Genomic DNA, 27,987 nt, shown 5'->3' on the forward strand with positions numbered 1-27,987 from the left:
CTAGGCATAAGCAGGCTAGGCCCGAGATTACTAATTGGAGACGTCGGGGGTGACAGGAAGCGCCCTTGGAGGCATTGATAGCAGATGGATGGGGTGGCGGGCGTGTGTTTATCAATTTATCGAGCGCTGCGGCTCGGCGGCGCAGCGAGCGAGGAGCTAGAGGGGCAGCCAGAGACCGACGTCAAGGCGCATGTATTATAGGTTACGGCACACGAGCTTCCGTGTGGTTATGGCCAGCCTTGCTTCATTTGTGTCGGAGCCGCCGCTGGCCGAGCACTGCTGCGATTCTTCGGCGCCGAGAGTGACCATGACGTAGACCACCCCCGCCCTCTTGCGTGGCCCGTGCGCGCGACATGACTTCTCTTCTGGTCGGCCAGGTAGTGGTGCGACGACGTGTCAGTCGCTGCTGTGCCGCCAAACAAAAATTACTCTCGTTGTGAATTCTCGGTCCAGTCAGACAGACAGAGAGATCAGCCGGCGTTGCGTGCTTTTTCGCCAGTGTGATTTGATTTGTGCTCTCGCGCACCGGTGTCCTCCCCAACGCTCTCTCACCACGTAGGCGAACAGGTGAGTCGATCTTGGCTCGGGGATATGGGAATATACTGCGTAGCCCTGGAAACGTCACAAAATACACCAATGCTCAAATTTTTTATATCATCTCGAATTTGAAAGTGATTTAAAACACACAAATGTTTTAATTAAAAGAAACTTTTAATTATAAAATTATTAGCTTTATATTTATTATAGCTTTATAAAATTACAATAGTTTATAATTAACTTCAAAAAATTATTAATTTTGAAATATTTTAATTTAAAAAATTACTTATTTTTTATTTATTTTAATAAATAAATATAAATATTTATAGCTTTCTTGCAATAATTAAGTAATACTTTTGTATTGTTACATTATATATTAATTTTTCGTGCTTCTACATTTCAAAAATAACAACCGGAATTTTGTTGAAATGTAATTTAAAAACGCTTCACTCATCACTAAATCACTTTATTATAAGTAATTAATTCCACTGAAAAAGGGCATAGAATACTGATTACATTTGTACATTTGATTCATTAAATGCATAAAAACCTGAACAAAATTTAAGACATATCAAATTTAACAAAATTGAGGTGTACAATTTTTTGTCATACTTTAAATGTTAGGAATGATTTAAAAAATGTGTAAAAAACATTGTGCAAATTATTCTAGCAGAACAAAGAAAGCTATGAAAATTTCAGTCATGTTTTCTTTTAAGCGTAATAATCAGCTAGGCTGGATGGAATTGCCAAAATCAATTTACTGTTATGGTCTTTTAGTCCCATTCCAAAATTTGGATTTTGGTCTTATAAAATTTGATGGAACTAGTTTTCAAAAATTGAAATGTCAGTGGAAAAATTTCTTGGAAATTCCCAGTTCATTTGCTACAAATTTATGAATTTTTTATGTTGTTATTTGCCTCTCTTCTCTGGACTGATTTAAGTCATGAAGAACAATAATTTTTAATGCAATATTCTTCAAATTAATGTACCAAAAAAATATTAAATGCACTCAAATGAAAAATCCCATTTATGATATGGGAATTTATTAAAAATAGAAGAAAAGGCAAGACACTGTTTTCAAAATTTGAACCCAAATTGCAATTTTAACCAAATTTTCCCTATGTAAATTTTACTCAAAGACGCCCACTCTTCACTTTGAGAGGACAGACCCTTTTTGACAGTGTCCCGAAAACAATGCAATCGTGCAAAATGTGTGTTCAGCAGTTTATCTCGAGTTGAGTACCAGATCGCCCTTTATAAAAGATCTTTGTGTTTGCAACGAAAAGGAGAAAGACACACGAGACTCTTTCTTTTGATGTGAAACGGAGGCAGTAGCGAGGCTGAAAAAAGAGCAAATATAGATTCGCGCCGTGAACTCTGGTCTTTGGATTTTATGGATTTGCATTAATTATTCATGCGCAGATAGCCGGGGAATGTGCGGCTCGGACGAGTGCATTGCCCACACAATAATACACAGAGTTTCCTTGCCCGGTGAGATTACAAAGTCAATTTTTGCATCTAGTTCAGCAACCTTGATGGATGTAACGATCGTCCTTTCCCCGCCGGAAAACGCAATTTTCCTGCTTGACGGGATTTGCAGACAGCTGTGGAAATCCGAGCCACGCTGCCTTTGCGAACAGCTGATTATAATGAGAAAGGCCGGGCATTTTTCAACCCTATTAATAGCGCGCACGGCTACAAAGGGTGTCAGTTGTTGTTTTTCCTGACCCCAGGACCTCGCTATCCGGCTTTGAAAGTGCAAAAAGGGACTAGAAAGAGCGGAGGCATCAAAGTGAAAGAAAAGCAAAGCACACACAAAGCGCAAATTGGATTAAGCACACGTAATTGGCTGATCAGAGTAGAGCGCGGGGCTCACTTTTTACACAAAAAGGGCTTTATGCAAGTCCGAGAAAATTTTTGCTTTATTGCGATCATAGATATTAAAACTTACAACCTTGCCAACACAGAGAAATTTATCAAAGAGCTTCATTCCCACTAAATTACGGTTTTAAAGTTTAAAAATGTTTTAAATTCCTTGTAACATAATAATTTCTTACAAAGTATATAACAAATTTAACAAATATTTTTTTGTAGCATCAAAAATTTGAACAAAAAGATAAATAACTAAATATTTTTTAAGTATATATAATATATTGACATAAACTTTTATTAAATTTTAGTATTTATATATTAAAAAAATTTGTTTAAGCTGTATTTTTTAGGTTTTGTTTATATATCTAAAGTTGTTGCAAATATTGCAAATTAGATATAAATAAATTTTGGGGAGGTAAAGATCTTGCAAAAATTCCTAAAGAGTTATCATAACATACCACAGAGGGTTCTAAATTTTATCAATTGAACATTCTTTTATTGATATTATAATCAATTATCAAGTCTATTTCACTGTTGAATCTTATTATTAATTTAAACAAATTAATTATTTCATTTTCTAAAGGCTTGTTGTGTTTTTTAAATTAAACTAATCCTTTTTGTTTTAATCCAATTGGAATCCCGAAGATTGAATGCTAATAAATTCAATTAAGGATTATATCCTCGCATGGCCCCCAACTTTTTTTATTCGGTCCATACATTTCGTCTGCTCCCCCTAGGAGAGAAGAGACGCTTGCGTAATGTGTGTGTGTAGAGTCGGGCGCTGCTGCAATATTTTAGGCTTTTTGTTGCTGCAGTCTTTGAAAACACAATGACGCGCTGAATAAACAAAACAGGCTGCTTTCTGATTTCGCTCTCTCTCGCCAAAGGGGTTTCACAGCGCAGAAAGCATTGTGTGTTTGTGCCGACGCAAAAATGTGTGTCGCTAGCTCTCACTAGAGGGTTTTAATATTCATGCCAATGGAGGCAGATTAAAGAAGAGAGAGAGAGAGTATTGCGAGCCGGCGGTGCATGCAGAGAGCAGTTTAAAAATTTTACAATGGCTGTGAGAGGAGAAAAAGGGAGGAAAAAAAGTTGGCCATCTTTTGCATTTTTATTAAAACTTGCCTCGTTTGCTATTAATATTAAAAAAGAGAGGCTCAAGTAAGGTCGAAAAAACGTTCCGTCTGCTTCGGTCAGCTGAAAAAAATTCAATGTACAATTCTGCTCTTTTCATACCAGAGCTGGCAGAGCTAGATTTTTTTTTATATATGCAGATCAATAAAAATGACCCTTCAACCCGCCAATGCCGCAATAAATCCGCAGAAAATGAAACACGGTCGAGGGTGCTAGAGAGCTCGTATAAAAAATGGAAATAATTAGAAAGTTGTTTCTGAATTGCGAAAAAAAAGTTCTCAAGGGTTGCGGTATAATGAAAGAGGCCGCGCGTTTTGCGGGACGGGCTCTCTCTCTGCTGTGTGAGCATTTCAAAGATTTTACATAAAGGAAGGGTCTTCATTAACAAAGAGCGCAATTAGTCTCGCAGAACGAGTCTGTGTGCAAAGTTGAGACTTTTATGCGGAAAAATAACAAGTTCCCATCCCGGGCAGAGAGAGAGAGAGAGAGAGAGAAAGACACGGCACTTTTTTATTAATTCAACCCGGCAGCAACTTTAATAGCGATTTAATTAAGATAAGAGTTTTAATGTGGTATACACACAGCATGTATGTGTTCTAAAGCGAGCTAGTAATTTACAAATTACCGTGAGTACATGAAAGAGTTTCCGTGCAAAACCTTTCCATGGATTAATAGAGCGTGCCGACAATAAGTTTTAATAATCGCGTTAACAAGTTTCTTGCCAATTTGAACGTTTATTTTCTGTGCATAGAAGTTGGTGGTAATTATCAAAAATTTAAAATTTAAGAACAACAATTGAAAACAAAAACAATGAACCCGATTTTCTGATTTCAAATTTTTATATTGAACATAAGATATTTTAAGAATTGGTAAAAAAAAAATGAAGTATAGGATAATTTGTTTCTCTTTTTTTATTGAAAAACTTAATTTTGTGTAACATCGTTTCTAAATCATCAATAGCTAGATCCAGAAACTTTAAGATATTTGTTTCAAATTGAAGTTTATAATATAAGTTTATATATAAATATAAGTTTATACACTCAATGAGTATTCAACATACATACTTATTAAAGCACAACTACAAAATGTAAATATATAAATTTCTTATTTATAAGAAGTAAATCACAACTTCTTGATTGTTGAATAGATATCGAGGGATTTGACTCGTGTAGAGCGGTGTAGAGTAACCCATTTCATATGATTTTTTTTTTTTTTGCTATTCTTCTTTTCTGTTAAGGATAATTTAATTTGATAAAACAATATTTACCACTACCAAAAGACCAAAATTAATTGAAGTTGTTATCCTTTTCAAATGTATTGTTGGTCAAGTTTTTTATATGTAAAAATTATGATATTTGGCAAATCAATATTAATTGCTACCTTCTTAAACAATTAAATTTTTAGTTATTTACATTAAAAATAAAATAATAAAAAAATTAAAAATACTTTTTAATGTTGTTTAATAAAATTTTAAATGATATTATAAAAAAAGTTGCATTTTTAGTAATATTTTTTTGCTAAATAATGTTTTTTATTTAAACATATAATTTTAAATTACATATAAGTTTTTGCTTCATTTAGATTGTAGGTAATATAGATCTATACTAAATTATAAATAAAATTTTAGCTGTAGAAAAGGCCGGTTGAATTTTTCCAAAACAGGCTCACAAAGGAGCAGCGGGCTGCGCATGAAAAATTAACTTTCAAATCTGCGTTCCCTTCGTGCAAGTTTAATTTAATTAGAGGCACACGGGGCGCGAAACACACGCAGCTGCAATTGCGAACCGCACCATCTGAGACTTGCAAGCCGGGGGTGAGTGGCACCAACTCGGAGGACGGGTGTTGAAAATTTAAAGCGCGCCCGAGAATAAACCTTGAACCGTGTGCTCGGCAAAGAAACTTCTTGTGTTTTTGTGCTGCATGTATATATTTGCCGCCGCTGTTGATACTCTATTATTGATGAATGCACGCTCGTGCGCTCTTGGACTGACATTAAGGCAACCAGCCACGACAATAATAATAAATAAAAATGGGCGGGACAGACTAATGTGCAGCAAGTACGTATGTACACGGTATGCAGGGGAAGTGAAAAACGAAAAAAGCCCCGGGCTTCTTGGGCGTAAAAAATTTACTTCTCATTTCCTGGCACAATCGCGGCTCGGACCCCGACGCTGATGAGAGAGTCCACTGGGCAAAAGAAAGGGCCAGATTGAAATTTCCGGCCATATCTATAAAACAAAAGGCGGCTGCTGGTCGGGATAATACACTTTTTTACTCCAGTCTTTCAGAGCAGACATATTGCCAAGAATTTATCTCGGGGGAAAGTTTTATACTTCAAGGCTGCAAATAATGAGGACGGAACTTGGAGGATGTGCAAGATTTGTCATATTATATAAGAGCCGATTGGTAATACTAATTCTTTTTTTGCAAAATTCTTCACAGCTCTACTATTTGCCAAAGATGGGATTTATATAAGTTTTATTAGAAATGAAAGATGAAAGAAAAATGCTACTGAAAAAAAATTCATTTAAAATATTCTTTGGAGTTTGAACGTTTAGAGAACTTTGATTGTAAACGGAAATTCCTTTCAACCAAATTAAATGTTTCATTGGATTGAAATTAAATCAATTCGGAAAGAACTAATTTGAATTATAAATAGAAAAAGGTGGTGGGTTATGCAATACTAAATGTGCATTAATTATTTGTATCCTTTAAGACCAAGTTTCTTTCAACACTAGAGTTCACACTAAACATAAATTTCACTACTTTCATAGAACATTGATTAAAAAATTGAAGGCAAAAAATTATTTTAGCACAAAAGTTAATGAGCTCCAAGTTCTTCAAACTTGGAAAGGGATTTTTTAACAAATGCAATTATCAAAAAAATCTTTATGAAAGGAACGATCAGAATTCAACTCAAGAAATTGCTCTGAAAATCCTTAGGTCCTTTAATTTTATGAAATAAAGTTATGAAAATAATGCAGTACTTATAATTTTAAATCCTCTTTTAATATTTTGTTCTATTTTTATTGTTATTTTGCTCACACCATAGCATATAAGGCATTTATAATAATCTCAGCACTTAAATTCTCATAAATTTTTATTATCAGCGTGCATTTGACACAAATTTACGTTTCAAATCTAACACACAAAAATATAAACAAAATAATATACGGACAACAGCAGTTAATACCTGACTTATCATGACCCTGTGCACGTTTCGCGTGCAGTTAATCAACATTAAACATTATAACACTGCCCCAACAATGTACGTGGAGGATTAGAATTTTTGCTATTGTAGATGAATGGGGTATGTGAGTTTTTTCGCAACGTCCTTGGAGGCCCGATCCACTTGGCGTGTTGGCGTTCAGGTCGGTTGGGGCTGAATTGGTGCTACGTGCTGTATGTACTTTTATATACATAGAGAAACGCGACAGTGATTTACTCCCCGAGGCGCTGACTGCGGCGCGCTGTTGTTTTATAAATCACGTTTAATACCCTAATACTGCTAACTCCTCGCGGCGGCGGCGGCGGCGTCGAAAAATATCTCTTTATTACTCTCGCACCCTTTTACGGCTTCTTATGTACACCGTATGTACGTACACGGTCTACTCAGGTATTTGCTCTGGCCGGGCAGTAAAGCAAGCGCGAAATGAGACGGCCAAAGAAGAGTCCCTTTTTATCGCCTTATTTTCGGCCACAGTCGCTCTTGTTTAATGGCGCACGAAAATAGTGAGGGCACAAGAGGATTTTTACCCATTTTACGCCATTAAACGGTTTACGGCGCGTGCGGTTTTTGGTGACAAGAGCCGAAAGGGCCATAATTTAATCGCCGGAAAAAAAAACACTCTGAAGTTTTAGTCTCCTTCAAGCATGGTTATTAGTTATAATTGATAGCAAGTGTGACATTTTAAAGTTAAGTTGAATATATTAAAAGTTTACTCTCCATAAAAATTTCAAGTTGCTACATAATTAAATCTTTATTTAAAAATTGACTTGAATATGATAGGGAAAAACTTTGATTTGTAGGTAAAATAATTAAAAAAAAATATTCGATTTTAATATGAAAAATATAATAAGCCAAGTTAAATAATTTGCTTTTTAGGTAGTTGATTTAATGCAAATTTTTTAAATTTAAATTCAATGATGCTAGATGAAAATATTGGTCTCAAGAGGCTCGAGAAAATAAATATGAATTTTATCAATAGTTGATTGTGATTGCATCATATCCACTGCTTAATTTGTAAATTTTTGTTAGAGCTCCAGTTTGAAATCTATGGCTTTTTAAAATCATTTCTGTTATTCTTGGATAATCCGAGTTCTCCATTTTTGAATTTTGCTCAAATTTAGCTAAAAACAGTAAAACAGAGTATTAATTTCTTGGAAGTGAATGTTGAATGCTTTTCTGAACTCACGTTAAAAGGTAAAATGTCAGCGACGGATGGCAAACTTTAAATAAATTATTTTCAATACGGCGAAGCTATTTGCGTAAAACTCAAGGAGATGTTGATGGAATAAAATACGGGCATTTTCCTCATTGCTAAAAGCTTTTTCGCCAAACGGTCTGAGGAGGAAAAATCCCTTTATGATTCCATTAAGCAGTAGCGTCGATATTTTTGCTAGGGTTGCGTGCTGCAATAATTTTGGTTTGGATATCGATTCGATGGGTCGTCACGTTACCCTTTCAAAAGCATCCTTCAGCCATGATTAAAAATTTTGAACATTCAATCTATTTTATATAATTATAGTTTTTACCGTAATAATTATGTAGTACCTTTTAATATCAATGAAAATTGTACATAAATCGTTTATTTATAATCAAATGCTATAATCATAAAATCTTTTTCTAGCTAAACCCCCGAGCGTTTTTTACAATGGTTGATATTTTCCTACTTTCATTCTTTCAGAGAGACTCGTTCATTATTTTTCCTCAATAACGTTCGATTCATGTCTTTGCCAGCTCTGGAGAAAAACGACCACTCTTTTTGCCAAGCACTCGATCATACACGTTACTTCTGAGCGATCTTTATACTTCAGCTCCCTAGCAAACAACCAGAGAGTGCTTCCTTTCATCGAACATTAATGAAAAGCTCACAATAAAGACGAGGGGCACTTATTGCTCTGGCGGCTTTATTTCCGCAAATGTATAAACTACTTGCGCCGTTTGACCCTTTGCGGGTCACAAAACTTGTCGGCCTCGACCACCGGCGTATAATCAAGAGTGGCGCAAAGTTGTCTCATGCACCTTTGATATACGCACACAGGGCAAAGCTGAAAGCTGAGGTGCAGTTTGAAAGCTGATAAGTTATGCAACCGGCTTGGTTCGCTGAATTTGCATAACAACGTCCGGCGGTCTTTGACCAAATAAACCGCAACACAATCATTTATTTATGCAATCTAATTTTTGTCTCAACGCGGGTGGCGAGGTTGTTTCAGCACGAAACCCTACAGCTGGAGACTATACTTTTATGTCATCATCAGGATAGCACTCGGACAAAGTAAAAAAAGAATCGGCACCGATATGGATCTGTTGTGCCTTGATTTACTATAAATGTCTTTTTGGTCGACAATCAGGTTAATGGCCTTTTTGTGTAATGATCAATCGCTCGAAAGTGGGCCAGCAGACGAAAGAATATGTTTAAATTTAAAGACGCATTGGAAAATATCAATATCCGGCGTATAAATTTTTATACACTAGAATAAATTAGGACGTTGAATATTTATTTGCATAAAATATTCTCCGAAAACTGGAAAGAAAATTATTATTCTTTCAAATTAGTTTCCTGGAGTTAGTACTGAAAATACACAAATTTCCAACAAACTTGTTTTAAATTTGCAAACACAATTTGCAACTAAATTTTATTTCTGCCCGAGCGTAATTTCAATCTCTCCGTTCCTTATACATTTAAATTTGAAAACTAATAGTTTAATTTTATTTTAATCAAATAAGAAATGAGGTAAAAAATGGATCAATAATTTAAATTTTGTATAGGTGAAAATTGAATGAAATGCTATTGAGTTTGATTCGATTGCACATGCCACCGGCAAAGGCGGGAGGCATCAATGGTAATTTGTTTGGCATGCTAATTAATGGTTGCGAGCTGATTATGCAAATGCCCGAGGCTGTTAAATTTATCAGTCATGCGCGGCTGTCACTTTGTTACACTCGGCGTATCTCGTAATAAAACTGCACAAAATTTGCACACTTTGAAGCAATAAAAGTGAAGGGGCCCATTGTCCTAAATGTTCTTCCGCATCGTGTCATCGGGGATGACGGAGGATCTGCAGAATAAAAGCAGGATCATCCCGTATAATAAAGCGCCGAAAGGGTGTGTGCGATAGTGGAGAACAACAATAATAACAACACACGAGCGAGCTGCAAAGATAGAGAAAGAGAGAGGCGAACCGCCGGCGGCTCCTGTCAGAGAGAAAAAAAAGAAAGAAAGGAAAGTGGAAATGGCGGCTGCAAATTGGCATTATTTGCGATGATGCTCCAATTAGAAACGTGTGCGCGCCATGGAAATTCGATACCCGATGCAAAAACACACCACGTAGATATAGGGGTGTATATACATGATGCTGCGGTGGCGCTGCTGAATTATTCATTGTTTCCCGGCAGCCCTTTTATTCGCCAGAAGAGAGCAGAGACGTGCGGCTTAATGATTTTTCGCCAAGGCAAATAATTAATGCGCGACACTTCAACTCTAAGCTGCCAGAGATTAGGATTTCGTAGCCCGACCTTTCCTAATTAATGAGGAATTTGATCCATGCCGCGATGAAAAATTACTCCACTTGAGAATTATCGCATGCAAAGCAGGCTCGAGTTTCCTCCGAGAAAAGGGAACTGCTGATAAATTAATCAAGTTGTTGACCCAGTGTCACACGCGGCGGTGGAACAAAAAGGTCAAAGATCAACATTTATCGGCTGCGAAATAGCACAGGAGCTGCCGGGGAATTGGGTCATTCCGGCAAACACACATTTCTTCGCTCGCGCGCGCTCTCTCAAGGGGAAAATCGCGGATTGCGAATGCGGCCGAGAGCCATTAATCATCTCCGAATCTCTCAAGGTGCTGAGACGATCGGAATGGGAGTGGTAAAGGTTAAGAATATGTAATTGTCGGCGGTTTCCGCAATAATTACTTTCTGAAGAGGTTTTAATTGTTTTAGATTTTTGATCATTAACCCACAAGCCTTTTTTCTCGGAACTGTATAATTATTGTTTCTATTTTGGTTCTACGTGAAAACAAGTTTATATTGCATTTGAATAAAGATATTCCCGAATAGAAAAAGGAGATAAATATTATCTTTTTTATGGAAAGATTTGCATTTTTAGTTACAGATTATATTCAGAAATTAAGGTAAAGTAAAACAAATTATTTAAATTGAGGAGAAAGAAAATTCTACACGTATATTATGCAACTTGGCGCTTCTATTTTACGTCGCTTTTTGAAGTTTAAAATTGCGTGCGAAAGATTTGGATTGTCACCTCTCTGAAAGTTAATTTTTTTCACAATTCTCCAGAGGAACAAGTTTCTAACAGAACAGGACACCACTCTTGAAAGTTTGGAAAAAGTTAAGCGCGTCAAATCACAAAAAGCAAACAAATCCGGTCCTCTTTCTCAAACGATTTCCGCCGATGAAGAAAAAAAACAAACGGCCATGTTTTGGAATAAATAGAAAATTTCCTCAATATCCTGTACATAGAAGTTCACACGAGCGAGTGCCAATGCAATTTTTTGCTGGCTTTCCTTTCTCCGCCGAAATCGAATGGAAGCGAATCTCACAAGTCTGTCGGTCTCAACAATTGTGTGGTTCGACCGCCAAAAGTAAATAAACTTGTATGTGCACCGACCGCTCTCTCTGCAGTACGTCTTCCTCCAGTCAGACAGACCGAATTGGAAGTGGCAGCCTGGCTCCGTCTCAACAATGCATTGTTTTCATTTAACACATTCGGCGCCAATTACATTTTGCGGGCCAGCGCCTCAAAGTCTGTCCTGGAAATTGTGCGTAGTAAGCAAATAATACATTTGTATGTATGTTTTGATAAAATCATCCGCAGTGGAGAGAATAATTGTGCGCCCAGGATATATAATTGTCTCTCTAGTCCCCGAGGCTTCAACGTTGTTAGCAAAAACTCGATTGAGACCGGGAGTTGGATTGTATTAACTGGTAGTGGCGGGCGCGTTGCAAATGCGTGGAATAAATGGAGGATGGGAGCTGCGCGTCGAAATTGATTCGCCTGGAGCAGGAAACTTGAAATTGACGTTGCTCGGGGCCCTTCAAAATTAGTCTCGCCGACGCGCACCCGGCCAATCGAGTAATCACAAACGCGCATGCAATTAATTTTTTCTCGATTCAGCATTTTGTATTTTTAATTTGAAATGTAAAACTTTTTTAGTTATTGTTTTTGTCATTTATGATAATTTTATTAAAGAAGATAATTTGAATGAAATCAGATTGAGATTTAAAAAAGGTGATTTGATTGATTTTGAGGTGAATGATTCTTTTTCAATAATAAATTTTAATAATTTAATATAATTTTAACATAAAACCAGTTGAAATTGTGCTCATTTTACTCTGGAATTGAGATCATTAATAAAAAGTTATTTCGTGACTGTTTTTGAACTAATTAAAAAAAAATTGAAAACAAGCTTTAAGTAAAATTATTTTGAAGTATATTTGAAACTCATTATAATGAATATATTTATAAATTATTTTTTAATCCGTAAAAATTATTTTAATTTTTTTAAATCAATGTTTGTTTAAAAGATTATTAATAATTTATTTATTCAATGTAAAGAAATAAAAGTAATATTGATGATAAATTAGAGTAAATTTAATAAAAAAATTAATACTAAAATAGCAATGAAGTTGCTTGGCAGCTCTACTAATAAAAAACAATTGATGAAAAAGCAGTTGAAGTAATTAAACTATAATCAGCAATCCCTAGTTTGTTTCCAGATTAATCCCGCAGAGATACATAATCATACCTCGCTCAGTGCACACTCTCTATTCAGCCGGAAAAGCAATAATTTGTCCTTACAGCACAACGTTGTTAGACCGAAACGACAATGAATCTCGGCAGCAGATTTGCTCTCTGAACACAACACTAATGCTCGGTATTAAATTTATATAGCTTATACCCTCAATGCTTGGTGGTACGTTGCGTTAGATTCAAGGACGTTTGGTATAACTTGATCGCCTTGTTTGGATCAAATACCATTTCAGTTTCTCATTTCATGATGGCTGCACATTAATTTATTTTGATGGAAGAAAATCGAAAATGAAAAAATAAAATAACTGTTTAATATTGTTCTTAAAATCTCCTACTGTTTTATTGATTTAATATAAAGATTTTAATTTTTATTACAGTCTACATTAACTCTAAATTCGTAATTAGTAAGATGGAAATGCCTAATACGGTTCAAGCACCTTTTATTAACAATTTTACCTAGTTAAATTTTACCTTATATGAGGCATAATATTATCATCAATATTCGCTTCCAATTCCTAATTAAATAAGTTGTATTTTGGAGATAAACTTTTCATTATGTTATTTTAATCAGGCAGATTTTAGGAGAAAAACTCCCCATAAGACGCAATATCGATTTGTAAATTTACTTTTAGCTACCTCAAAAGTCTGAACAGAAGTGATCAAGTGAATCTCTACAATCGGATGTTAATATTTAAGCAAATAAATCGCCGTTTATTTGAGCAGAGTTAGTTAATTTCTAAAAATAACCGCCATAAAATTTTTATCGTTCTTTATTTTTCTACCGACTGTAACAAAAACACAGGCTGGGTTAGGCTTTTGGATCGCCCTAATTTCACAATTTGATGCGGTAAACACAAATGCTGGGGCATATTCCAAGAAGTACGCGGTGTGCAAATCTCCACCCCTTTTGGGCACGTAATCCTCGGCCCAGTGAGCCGCAGCAACCAACAAACGCAAAATCAGCCGCAACAGCAGTTTCAATCAAGCTCTAATTACAAAATGCATCGATAATAATCCCCCCAGTCGAGGCCAGAGTTCGGCAGGTCTACAAAAGCCGCCGGCTTAGCAATACCCATTAAAGCTCTGTTTTCGAATTGGAGCTGCGGCGCGTCACAGCAGCAGATGCGAGCGAGGGCGAAAAAAAACACGCAGGCCAAATATCGGTTTTATGCAAATGGAGCGTCTGTTTCTCTTTCCAGGTCGATCGCACTCATCTCTCTGCGTTTGACAGCTGAAATAAAATCATCTCTCCATAATTATTCGATGCACATATTGAAATGGTTGGCCAGGAGAAATAAACACGCACGATTTTCTACTGACCACACGCGCGCGCGCCGCTAGCTTTTTCTACAAAAGCGTTGACGCAGTTGCGCCGCGCTGGAAATAGCTCTATTTATACCGAATTTCTACTGGTGTTGCTCGCTCGCGCTTGTTACCTGCCGAGGGACGCGAACGCTTTTCGCATTTCTATTGCCTTTTAAAACCCGACTCGCACTTGAGCCGTTTCGCCAATTGTGTTTTCCTTTCCGCCGCTTTTGCGTCATTAACTTTTATAACCGGGCGTTATTCTGCCTAATTTATGAGCGGTTATTTCTCTTGCGCGCGCGCGCGTGTTGTATCAGTTTTGCGATGGATACAATTTGCGCCTTAATTGGAAACTGGAAGATCGTGTTGTGTAGGTGGCTTTTCGTAATTGGGTTTCAAGTGAAAAAGGTGCAAAGCTGGTTAACAATTACAAAACAGTTAAAGCATGAACATTTAGGATAGGTTCCTTTAACAAAATGTTTTAAACAGTTTGTTATGTAAAAATAATTCATTAGTATACAAGCAGTCTTATAAATAAGATATTAATAATATCAGAATATTGTCTTTTAAAATATAATAGAACAGGAGACATTTTCTAAATCATGATCAATGAAAAAAATAAAACTATGCAGTATGCAACATTAATGTCCTTAAATTTTCTCACAAAGCATTGCGTTTGCTCCAAACAAAAAAAAGTTTCATTATTCTAACAAAAGTAAAGGACTTTTAAAAGTATTTAACCAGTCATTAAATTTTAATTTTATGTTTTATCACATTTCAACATGCGAAAGATAATAGGTTAGAAAACAACTTTATCTGTACATTTAAATAATTAAATTAAATTAAAAAATGTGCGTACTTTTATTTTTAAAACGTGTTAATGAAAATAATTATTTATATTTAAATTATTTATAATATTAAAATTGCTTAAATTTTTAACACTATTAACTATTAGTTTCAATATTAAAAGATATTAATAATTTTAATATTATTAATATTGATTTTATTTTATAAAAAAATATTGTTCAGAGAACACTTCTCTTCATTGTGTCAGAAAGACTGAGATTGCTTTTTGATTGACTACTGTTATTAGTTAAATCGTATTGCAATTAATAAATTATTTGAAAATTAAAATGGATTAGGTACTAATAATGTAATAATTTTACCATGCAAATTGCACGTAATTTAAAATTTAATTCACTCTTTGAACAAAATAAAATCTTGTCACCGTTTGGCGCTATTTATGTTCTTTTAACTCTTCATGCCCTCATTAAGAATAATTTTCCTGACGAGACCAGCATAATTTAAATCCTCGCCACAATGTGCAGTGCAGTTAAAAGCGTTCCAGCGTCATGTCGTTTTTGCTCAGACCAGTGGATGGAGGCTGGAGAGACATAAAAGCGTGCAATTAGGGTGAGAAATTAGTCAAAGTTTGGGCTGAAAGGGCAGTTTAGTGAGTGACGAATTAAAGAAACGAGCCTTGAAGACGGTGATAAATCTTGACCCAGCTAGCATGGCAGGGTAATGAAAGCCTAGATTTACAAATTGCGCGTCTCTTTCTAGCCGTGCCCCTGTTTGCGCGCAAACGTTATTCGAGTCGAGGAGAAAAGGAAGACGTATAAAAGTTTTACATTTCATTGCAGCTCTTTTTTCCTCATTACTGCTTTTTTTCCGCACACTTGTGTAATGACGCGCGTCCATGAAGAGGCGGCCGCGTTTTTATATTCACCGAAAAACTATTATCTGTGTCTGAACGCGCCGGGACTAACGCGAGAGTAAAAAAGGGTAATTTTACAACTTGTTTATTGCTCCTTCCAGAGCGCCAATTTGGAATCGATTTAGGCAAATTGCTTCTCTGCGTGACGCACACACGCACCGAGCAGCTCCGCTCCGTCGCGCCTCTGCCGCTTTAAAGATAAGATCTTTGTTCTCTCGTGCGAATTTCAAACGGCATTGTTGCGAAAATGATTTATATAAAACGATATTTCATGCCTATTGTGACAACTCTCTGTTGAGGCGTTGAAATGTGTATTTGTCTGCTGCTTGCCAGGAATTTATCACTTCCGCCCTCCGACTTCAAGAGAACAAAACTTTTTATTTACTTCGTTTGGTTGAGAAAAGAAAAATTCCATGGTTTAAAAAAAAAAAGTTGGAAAGCAATTGATACGTTAATGGAAAATTTTAATTTAATTTTTATTTTCTTTTTTTTTAAATAAATTTTAATTTATCAAATAGAAAGGGTTAAAAAAATATAAGCGTTAATCATAATCTAATTAACGTGCAAAATTGATTTTGATTTCACATGATTGAAGCATAACCAAACTTTTCAGTCTTGAACAAGAATTTAATTTGAAAACTCCTCCATCGTTTCTTTTTCAAATACAGATTAGGGAGGATCGTTTATCTCAACGACCGTTTCAACTTGCGAAACAATTCAATTTGATGCGCCTCTGCTTCCGTTTGCAATATTAGCATTTTCTACGCAGTGCGTTGGACAGTTTCCTCTCTGCGAGCTCAAGGACGTATGCAAATCAGCGCGTGAAACAAAGACTAAACATTTAGCCCAGTTTGTGTGAAATTTAACGGCAGTTTGGCGCCGCGATGTTCGCGTCGTTTAAGCTCAAGAGCTGCAATCTAGGGCGACGCAGGAAAAGAGCCGAAGAAAAAAAAGCATTTCAGGATTTTCCACACACGGATCCAGGGGTCCGACCGACGTGCACTGCAGGGGCCGTAAAGCACAAAAAGCGGTGTGTGACGCAAATCCACGATAATTTTTCTGTTCTTTTCTTTATCCCCATGGCAAGCCACTCGCGAGAGAGGGATCCATCCAGCTCTGCTGCCAATGCTATTATCGTGATTATACCAAATAAAAACGTCTCTCTCCGTTTTTTTGCTCTAATTCGCTCTCTACATGTGTTATTTCCACTCGATTTCCCAGCACCCCATTCCAAGCGGCTTATAACCGCGGAGAATATTTCCTTATAATTTCGACCGCCGTTTATATATATAGAGAGATCCTCTCGGAAGAGCTGCACAAGACGAATACGTATAGTCTGTGTGTGTGTTGGAAATGAAGTGCCCCCCGCTCGAATTTATCGCTCCAATTACTATACGAGCGGCGTGGCTGCGAAATGAGCGGACTGAGAGAAGGAGAAAACAAACACACTTTACTCTAAAGAAACATCTCTTTCCTTGCGCAACCGCATCGATTTTCGCGAAATTTATATTCAACTGCTCCTCCTAAAAGGGTAAACCAACTGACCAATTTACACGATTGCCTCCTTAACATTGCAAAGGCAACTTTAAGACGCCTTTTATTTTTCATTTGTCGAATTTTCTCTGGAGTATATGCTGCAAAAACTGTTTATCATTGGAATCGTAAACATTTATACCAAATATCTTTATTCCTGTAAAGTGAATTACGATCAAAAGTATGTAAATTTAATTTAGACTAAAATGTTTTAGCCAATAGACGCATTTGTTTTGCCCCTCTTTCAATTACATAACATGAGGATTAATCATACAATTATAAGCTCAAAATCTAAAGCTAAAATTGACTAAAATAGAATTCAAATAATTAAAACCAACCATTACTTAAAATATTTGTCTTGAAACAAATTATATTGTAAATTTTTTTGGCAGTATTAAATGAAATATTAAATAAAATATGTCTAAAACTATATCATTAAAACAACTTGGTTAGCCACCAGCATTTAAAGTTACAAGAAGAACATTTTTTTATCGCTTTTTGACAGAAAAAATACCTTAAATTTATTTAAGATTATTATTTTTTATTATCTCTAGATGTCTTTTTTTTATCTTGAAAAGAAAGTGAAATTAAATAAACGGGCAATGCCCATAAAACAAAATTGATTAATTAATTTTCTGGAAAGTAAACAAATAAAAATTAGCTCTGGTCAAAGTGAAGTTTTTGATAAAATAATTTCCATTTCTGCTTCTCGCAAAAGCATGCTTTTGGCAGACCCATGTATAAGTCAAACTGTTAGGTTTGAATTCATTTCAAAATAGCGGTTAATTTAGCTCAGACATAGCGAGCGCAGCTCTCACTTGAGCCGACGACTAGTGCTGGTAATTTTGAACGACAGGGCGAGAGCTGCAGTGTAAAGAGCGGTCGGGAAAACAATGTGTGGCCGGCGAGTGTCTCATTGTGTCAATAAATAATGGCGACAGAAGGATGCACGAATACAATGGGCGCCATTGTAAATTATATTATCTAGTCGTAATTTAATTAGAAAAGTTGAGACGAAGAGTCAAAGCAAGTGCAGAGTTTCAAAGTCGCTTTGAATCGAAAAGAGGCGGAGAGCACCTTGCTCTCGAAATTTATTAACTCCCACACACTAGTGCGCGCACAAAAGTAAATTCCGCACATCGCTCCGTCGCAAAAAAAAGCCAACCCACCCAACCACCCTCGTCTCCACCGCACACATCCGACGCGTTCGTGATCTTCTCGCAGCAGCGGCACGTGAAAATTGATCTTGGGAACAGCCACTTCATGACTTGCAAAATAAAGTGACTTGCTTCGGCTGGCGCATCCAACATTTTCACACACACACAAGAACCGCAAAACGCTGGAGAAACATAAATTCGCATGCTCGGGCTTTATTGCGGACGGCTGAGAGTTATTTTACGGGGGTGCGAACACGCCACAGTTGAGGGGACAAAACAAATTTGGCGGCGAGTGTGTGGGTGCGACGGTCAAAGGTCATCACGATTTATCGCCGCCTTTCCATGAAAAGTTCTCAGCTTTTGCACAGAAAAAGCATATTTGCTTAAACAACCTTTTTGGGCCCCAACCGAAGTTAAAAACAACCAGTGATAAAAAAATTAATTTAAAGATTATTGAAATTTTCACGGTGTTTATAAAATTAGATTTTTCAAATTTCTCATTAAAACAAATTAGGTTTTCTAGAGCGAAATATTTAAAGGGCTATAAATTAATTATAAATCTTCACATCAATTAAAGAAATAATCCCAATTTTTTTTACTTAAAAACCCTTTCCATGAAATATTGAAACAGAAAAAACCATTAAGCTACAAAATGATGATTTATGGAATAATTTTTAATTGTCCTTATCAAGAAGTTGATGATAAAATATGAATTTTAATCAATTTAATTAAATACAAATTTAATAGTTATCAAATTATTACTCTATTTTATGGTTTAATTTGTAATTGTCCCATGGTGAACAATTTTTGAAAATTTAGCTAATGGATTGGAATTCTTAATATTTATGAATTGCCATCAATTTTCAATGAATCTTACGATATTTGAAAAATATTTAGAATCTATGCAGAGATGATAATTAACAAACTTGAACTCTAGCATTAAAAATCTAGAAGGAAAATGTTATGTTGATTTACTAATCTGAATTTCCATCCACGTTCAGAGCTTTAAAAATAATCAAAGAAAGAAAATTTAACTGTAGATGACAATCATGGAGTTAAAAACAAAATTATCAAGACTATTTCAATAAATCTATAAATATTTGTTTGAAATAAATATTTTTACAATAAATAATTTTGAATAATTTATATTTAAGAATTGTTTAAAAAAATCTTTATAAATTTTAAAATATTTATTAAACGTGAAAAATTTTTAAGTTGGTCTTTTTTCAACTACATAAAAAATATATTATATAAAATATTTGTTCAATCTAAGGGAAAAATGAGTGTCCGCATTGTACGCCGCGGCCTTTGCGCAACATCCCGTTTTGTGTGTTTGGGGCATCATGTGGCCGAGCCGGTCTCTAATCGATGTGTGTCGTTGGTTGTTGCAGATGGAGTGGAACATTTGTCTGGTGGTCGCGAGGTGAGCCGCGCGAGTCGCTGCACAAAGTGGAGCCGCCTGTGATATGCGAGATGCTCTTGAAGAGGGCTATGCGCTACTACCGCCTTTGGATCTACGCGTGCAACGTGGCGCTGCTGGCGAGCGTCGTGGGCTTCGCGTGCGTCGCCGGACGCACGCTCGCGGACCCGCGACGCGCGCTCATCCCCGCCGTGCGTTTCCTCTACCAACCCACTTTCCTCTACGCCTACCTGGCGCTGATCGCGCAGGGCGGCGCCGTCCAGGTGCTCGGCTGCATCGGCGCCCTCAGACTGAACGAGCGCCTCCTCGAGCTCTACTGGCTCCTGCTTTTCCTCCTCCTCTGCGGCGACGTCCTCATCGGCCTCAGCTGGATCCTCAGGTTTGACCAGGTAAAAAAACATATTTTTAAATTTGTTGCTGTCCCGTAAGATTAATATTCAAAAAGTTGAATACGCTTTTCTGGAATGTTTTCAGACGTAAAAAATAATCACTTTTGGGAAACTTTTCATTGAAAAATTTACAGCCCAAACTTTTTTTTGCTAAACTAGTGCTGGGAGGTAGGAGATGGAAAATTGGAAATATTTTTTGAAACAAAATTTTAAAAATAACATTTAAGCCTTTTCAAAGGAGAACATAAAAATGATTATTCCTTCATGTAGCACAGCCCATTTTAAAATTAAATTATTAAAAAAGAAAAAAAGTGTAAATTATATACATAGCGCCATTTCTATATATTTCAAAACGAGTAGAAAATTGGGGAAAAGGGCGAAACAACAATACTTTTCCCTCTATATTTTACTGATATTTTTAAAACAAACAACTTTCTAGCAAAATCATTATAAATAATTAAGAAATAAAAAAAAAAAAAATTATTTTTGATACACAGGCTTGGAAGAAAAATTTGAGTTGCTAGCCAAAGAGGGCAAAATTTGAATTTGCGAGATCATTGGATTGATTAATTATTGAATAACTGAAATTCCTGTTTTTTTATGTGAAAAAAGTCAATTAGCGGAAAAAATTACCTCTCACGTGTGTTTTCTCTCTCCGTATTTTTGCTCTTTTTTTTTTTGCTAGAAAAAAGACCTTTGAAACCGCAAATTTTAGCAGTTTTTGCAGTATTTACTTTGCTCCGCCAATGGACTTTGGTCGGAGCTCAACAAAGAGGGGCCGAAAGGGTTTTTCTTTCGTGTTTTTGTTTTACCTGTTGAAGAAAAACAAACTTAAAATACGCGAACACACGGCGCCTGCCATTGAGAGCAGGCAGGGTACGTACACGTGAAATGCTTTGATGTCGGGTCGGTCCTTTCAGAGTTGCTCGCTGGGAAGCGCGTGCGTTTGACTTGTGAATATTTATAAATTGGAAGAACGTTTAGCACACTTTTGCAGCCTTTCAGCAGCATACACACGTTCGGCGGCTTGTTTGTGCTTGTTTTGAACAAACAGCCACGAAAACACGAAATCCAAAGCTGCATGCATTCAATTTTAACGAGTAAACATTCAGCTATTCGTATACAGCTTTTGTGTATCTCCTCAAAGGCGCAGTCAAATCTCAATTTTCTGCGCCGATGAGAACGCGCGAAAGAAAACAACAGCCGCGTTTTATGCGTCTTTCATCTCTTTCACACGTCTGTCTGCTCAACTTTTAAATTCTCTGATCATTATGACTGGCGAAAAATATTTTTCAAAATTCCAAAATTTTCAGATTTTTATTAACTTAAAATCTTTCGGTGACGATGAATTAAAATTTGGTGCTAATTTAACGTTAATTAATGAAAAAAGAATACAAAACTTGGCATTTTTAACTATTTTTTTAGGCCTTGGGCATAATTTCCATCGGCGAATAAAATAATCAGTGATGATTTTTTAGCGAAAACAAAATCGATGAAACGTTTTTCACATACAGAATTATGTGTAGGAAATATATGGGTTCTGCAGTTCTACGATGCAGAAAGCTGGAAAAGCTGCACTTTGTAATTAAAAACGTCAAGTGAAGTAAAAGACGGCGACAATCACGGAATTGCTCGAGAACACGTACGTTCCACCACGTGACGTCAAACTTGACAACATCAAGTTGACCTCCAAAGTTTATACTCTGTGACATTTCGAGTATGGCTGCAGAATCCCAATTGAGGTCTAGAGCAAAAACTTGCTCGGGGCCGCTCTATCTGACTCGGGCACTAAATATAGAGACCTCCTCGTCGGGCGGGCATTAATTTGGAACAAACGAACGAGGGAGACAATGGACTCTGGCCGCCGCACGCTTCATTGTGCGCTCGCTCGGCCCCCTTTTAAACGACCATTAAATCAGCAATCCGTCAATCCCGTTGGCAATCCGTTAATTAGGCCAAACGTTCTAGAGATTTTTTCATCTCTTTTATCTTACGAAATAAAAAGGACGAAAGTAGAAAAAAAATGAGAAATAATGGTAAAAGCTTGAAAAATTTTGCAACAAAGGAGCATGCCTTGTACGGAAGTTTCAAACTTGATCGTTTTTTCCTGATACTTTCCAGAAAAAGAGGCTGAGATTATTTAATTTTGCTTTAAATTAATGAACTAATCAATCAAGTTTTTTAACCTACGGGTTGATCGAGTGAATAATCCTGAGATTTATAATCAGCTGACGACAAAGTACCAGGTTATGAAATCAATAAAAAAGTAAATAATAATTATAGTTGTTAAAATTATTGTAGGCTGTGGCTGTAGCTGATTTTGTTCTACAAAAAACAAAATAATTAAAAATTTAAATAATAATATTTTAAAAATTTTATTTCCCTCTTATATTAAAAATATAACAAAATTGTACAGTATTTTACAAATAAATTTTTTATCAAATTTATGCATACATTATTGTAAGGTTTGTATTTTTAAATGTAAACCATACTGGATCATGATTTAAATAGGAATTGATTATGAAATTTTAAATTTACTAACACTTTACTTATTCTAATTGTTAGGAGGTTTTTTTTTTAAATGATATAATTATCCCTTGAACTATCGTATTTGTTCTTAGAATTAATCTTAATTACCAAACAAAAAAATAAGTTTCTATAAAAAAAGGGTCAATGAAAGCATTTATAATGTGCGTGTATTGTTTAAAATGAACAGCTTTGACTTCAAAAGGAAACAAAAAGCAGACCCTTCTTTCAGCAGTTCCAACTTTTAAACTTTTTATCTGCCTCGCAGGGAAAAGGCCGACTTCTGTCGTAATTATAGAATGATAATTGCAGCGGATCCACGGGAGCGTATACAAGGAAAGAGTGGGCACGCAAGCATAAATTAGCGCGAAATTGGACTGCCTGCTCTGGGAGCCGCGCACGTTAGTTATATTTTTCTTCAAGTTTCGCCTGGTTTTGTTTAAAAAGTTTAATCTCTCTTTCTGGCGGAAAATTTGATAGCGCGGCTGCGAAATTGGCCCGGAACATTTCCAGCCGGGTGTCTTGTTGCGTCTCTTGCTAACTTTATCCCGGGCAGGCCAGAGAGCAGCGCGCGTCACTGCAAATGGAATTTTTATTTACATTGCAGCCATGAGTGACTGGCTTTAAGATTCTCGGCGAGAGAAGAACGAATTCCCAGCAGAAATTAGATCCGCCGACCGACCTCTAGGCAAACAGCCTGATGAATTATTCACATGCCAATCTGGCGTCGGAAATTTGATGCGGACAAGGTGAGAACAAATTGTATCTCTCGGCCGTGCAAATCATTGCAACAACCGAGGGGTTAACTTGGTGCTCGCGCGTGTGTCAAGGCCTATAATATGTGTAAAAGCGTCTCTCTCTTTTTGCAATCGTGCAGTCAGCAAGCATAGCAATGGCAAAGAAAGCAACCCCTCGCCGTGTTTGCAAAAGAGCTCTCATCTTGCTGAGTGGTTTTTAATGAAACTGCGTCCACGGCAAGCGACGAATCGACAACTTGCTCTCTAAGTGCTTTAAAAATGAATATTCTCCGACTTTTTTTGTATACAAAATGTGCGCTTCTCTATTTTTTGTTTTCATAAGAACGGATAAAACTGAGAGAATTTTTTTTATTTCTTTCGCTAGAGCTTTTCTGGAGCAGAAATTTCCGCATAAAAATAAAAATAAATGGCAAAATTTTATATTTGATGAATTTTGAGACAAATGTACTTTGACTAAAACTTAAAAATTGACTCCATATACAAAAATAAAATTGTTCATTAACATAAAACACTTAAAATTTGATATGAAACTCTAAGAGAATTGAAATTACTCCTTTTATATAACATTTTATTAGAAAAAATAACATTTTCCCAGCAAAATGTGTTTGACACAATTGATGGGCTTATTAATTTTCAAAGTTTTCATTGCTCTTACTCTTATGCTTGTGGATTAAGGATTATGGCACCCGCAGTAAATTTTAAAAGTAAACAATTCCGTTATTTTTGGTATGAAAAAAAAAGATGAATTCTAACCCAAAGATTCTGATAAAAATTTAAAAGTTGTATTTTTATAAAGTTTTCATTTTTTTACATGATCATTATTCTAATTTAAATTGAAAATAGTTTTTTAAATTTGCAATTTTTGCGTTTAGCATTTTTTGAAAAGAAGGTAATTTAAAAAAGCTTATAAAGAACGACGCTGGCGTATTTTAAATGAAAAAGCTTCCCTCAGTCATATTTATTGTCTCTGAGTAATTCAGCTTTTGACAAAAACGGAAAAGGTCAGCTTGCTAATTAATTTTCCAAGTCACGACTTTTAAGCTTTAATTATTCCAATGCCTTTTGTGCGGATGAAAGAGCATGAGCGTGAATTATACGGCATGTGCATTCCGAGCTGATTAAACAACAAAGCTCGCTCAGTGCCCGTTTAATTAGACAACGCCTGCCGCTCGCTGCTTATGCAACGCGGCGAGTTCAAATGTTGAGCGGACAGCATAACCAGTAGGAGATTTAACACAGGCCGGCCGGCTAGCGAGGGCGCGTGCGGTTTTGCCGTAATGAGCTTAAGTGTTTGCTGCGGCAACTCTGGATTTATTTGCTGCTGCCATTGTTGCCGCAGCACCAGTCTTGACAGTTTTCATTCGGTCCAGTCATGGCCCGACCGTGTTCTCAATTAAAGACGCAGCTGAGGGAGTTGGAAAGAGAGTGCGGTCGTTCAAAGGCACGCCGCGCACCAAAGCCGGCCTATCTTGATTTAGTCACATACGGGATGGTTGTCAGCCGGCAACTTTTGTTGAAAAATTGCCTCGCGGAAAGCGGAAAAGAGAAACAGGAGCGGTGTCTGCCAGAGCCGGCCGAGATAGGGCACAAGATGCCATCGATTTTCCGAGATATAAGTTCAAGTCGGAAATGACACTGGCCTCCAACACGCGCGCCCAGTTGCTTTCTCAGAGGTAATAAATTGCGATGACGAGCGTGCAATTTTTCAGTGTTTGCACAATCAACGTGTCATCGGCATGAGCGATGTTGGGGTGGAATTATCTGCAGAAGGAGATTTATTTTCATATAAAGGGAAGTGAGACATCAGGGAGCAAAGATGAAAAAATCTCCACAATAAGTGATTAAAATGTTGAATTAAATTAATATTTTGGCCAGTGTTTTGTGATTTAACTGTTTTTCCAATTAAATTTATGTTTTTATTAGGTTTTGGTATAAAAATAATGCAAAAATAAAAAAAAACCGTAAACAATTTCCATCTAACAATAAGGAATAAAGAGCAATTCAAATATGTCCAGTTTTTTTTTAAATAAATTTTGAAATACAGTACATTTTGCTTTTGTAAATTATAAATTACATTGAAATTAAGTTTTCCCAAATGTAATTTCGTGCTCATGCTTTAATTATAGGAAATTGAATTATAATTTAATAAAGCAGCTTAATTCATTTATATATTAAAATTGAATTTTTTAGTATGTCATTTCCAAATTTCTGAAGCATGTTGTTCCTGATGATAGACACAGCAATCTGGCTGGCCTAGTTTAAATCGAATTGGGCCCCTCGTCGCCACACGCCCATGCCTGATTATCACCAAATCCCCTAAAGGCACCCTCTGTGCAGCTATGCTTTGAGCTTTTGAGTTTGCGATCAGAGCAAATGGCGCTGTCGCCTTGATGCATGCCACGAAACCCAGCAGCGCAAACAAAGGCCCAGATCTAAATCTCTCTTTCATTCCGCTTGTTGCAGATCTGCGCCGAAATCAAACCGACGCTGCAGGCTCGCATCGCAGACGAGTACTCGTCCAACGCAGACTTCACAGACGTGTGGGACACTCTGCAGCGGAGCGCCAAGTGCTGCGGCGTGGCAGGACCTCGCGACTTTCTCCCCCTGACGCCGCAGAGTCCTGGCGAGGGAGGCAACAACACCACAATCATCGTTCCGCACAACCTGCAGGGTTGGTGGGGGTGGAGTAACGAGGGTGACGAGAGCATCCTGGTGCCACAGAGCTGCTGCCGACCCGTGATGGTTCTCGAGACCACCACCTCAGGGTCGCTGGCCAACGAGACCATCATCCTTCAGAGCAGGCAACGCTGCGAAGTCTTCTCCCTGGGTTGCGAGCAGCACCTGGTCAGGTGGCTCAGGTCGAATTCCGACATGTTGTTGGTCATCGGCTACTGCGTGGTGGCCTTCGTCAAACTCACCTTCTTGGGCATTCTGCACTACGAAATCAGGGAGATGCTGCAGAAGATCAAACTGATGCAGCAGGAGAGGGAGGCGTTCGCCAACTCAGGGGCAGACCTGACCCTGGCCAACCACTACCAAGCCCTGCCGACCAACCTTCCCCCCTCCCCTGTGCACATGAACCACCTGAACCACGCCCACGTGCCGTCGCCGCAGCCGACGTCCGTGCGGCAACAGCCGCCGCCGCCGCCGGTCCAGCAACAGCAGTCGCAGCCCGAAAGTTTTTTCGGCTCGTCGCCCCCGACATCGCTGCAGGCGCAGATGCTCTGCTCGCCGTCCCAGTTCTCGCGATTGCCAAATCACTTGCTGCGTTGCGGCGAGCTGGACGGCAACAACTCGGACACGGGCAGCCATTGCGCCCTCATTTCTCTCGACTGCAAATCGAGCAGTTTCGATAACAATAACAAAGACACTAGTACGTCGCGCCAGACGCAGATCTGACTATTGTGGCGTAGGTACGGCACCATAGCCTTATAGCGTGATGACGAGCTTAACTCGCGGCAGATTCAGTTGACTATTTAAAATAATCAGAATATACGTTCAAGGCAGCACGTTTGCAACTTTACCAAGAACCACCGTATAAATTAGATGAAATTGATAAAACGATGAGAGAAGGCGGATCCTTTTAGTGTCCAAGGTGAAGGAGAGGTTGACAAATCAAAATTACTCATAATTATATATTTCACGGCAATATTTATGTTCAACTTATTTCCAAAAAAATGTTTTGTATATAAAATATACTTCCTAAATTGGAAATATATAGTCTGCGATTTATATAAGGCTGGAATCCCAGCTAGAAATTTGATTTTTTTTTTGCCTGAAAATTTTAGATCTAACTGGTAACCAATTTTCGTTATTTATATTCTCCCTGTTTATGTACATTAAGAACCAGATTTTGGAAAGTATCAAATTTTGCCAAGGTTGCAAACCACGTACCTTTTTTATTTTTGTTGTAAAAATAATTTTTCTATCACTTCTTCTCCACAGTTTTCTTTTTTTAAGACAATACATAAAACTGATCTTTTTTTTTTGAATGATTTAATTTTACTTCTCACTTTACTCAAACCTATTGTAAATAATGTGAAAAGTAACTTAAATGAAATTTGATCAACAATAAAATCCATTTACAGAATTGTAAGATATGAAATTTATTAAAAACATTTTTTGCAACCTTGTATTATATCTTCTGTACAAATCCCCACACTTCTTTTCCTACTCTCAAATGGACTCTGCCTTTTCTCGTAATAAAAAGGAACCCTCCACGTTTTTGACAGGTTCGCGTTTGACTGAAAAATAAGTTAAAATACTCGACCAAATTTGATAAGCTTTGTATCTACCATGAAAATTTTGAGCAAGGTTGTAAAAACGATCGATTTTTCTTCTGGCCCAAGAGAGATGGACAAAATAAATGTCTCGAGTTTTGAAAAGGGTTTTCACGAAACGGCACAACATTCTGCATGGGGGGGAAACGTCGTAAAATTCTATAATATCAAAGATACACCCTTTCGGATATTCGGTGGATTGGCCGGCCAGCTTGGTGGGCAGGCGAGCACGGTGCTTTACTTTTCAAGGTAATGCCGCCGCATTTTATGGACAATGAATAATAAAATGATATGCCGACACTCCTCTCGACAAATCAATAGCTGACGGTGTGTTGAGACGATAAATAATTCATAGCTATACACC

The 27,987-nt window shown here is 37.0% G+C and overlaps 1 protein-coding gene across 1 annotated transcript; it reads left to right on the top strand.

The window, feature by feature from the left end:
* Positions 1-260: 260 nt before the first annotated feature.
* Positions 261-27,339, top strand: LOC132205331 (uncharacterized). Its single transcript, XM_059634313.1, has 3 exons — positions 261-567; positions 19,642-20,059; positions 25,807-27,339. The coding sequence occupies exons 2-3, from the start codon at positions 19,724-19,726 to the stop codon at positions 26,740-26,742; spliced, it is 1,272 nt and encodes a 423-aa protein (XP_059490296.1). The 5' UTR covers positions 261-567; positions 19,642-19,723; the 3' UTR covers positions 26,743-27,339.
* The last annotated feature ends 648 nt before the right edge of the window (positions 27,340-27,987 follow it).

The sequence above is a fragment of the Neocloeon triangulifer genome, unplaced genomic scaffold (genome assembly GCF_031216515.1).
Source record: "Neocloeon triangulifer isolate White Clay Creek 2 clone unplaced genomic scaffold, ASM3121651v1 ptg000002l, whole genome shotgun sequence".
Taxonomy (NCBI): Eukaryota; Metazoa; Arthropoda; class Insecta; order Ephemeroptera; family Baetidae; genus Neocloeon; species Neocloeon triangulifer.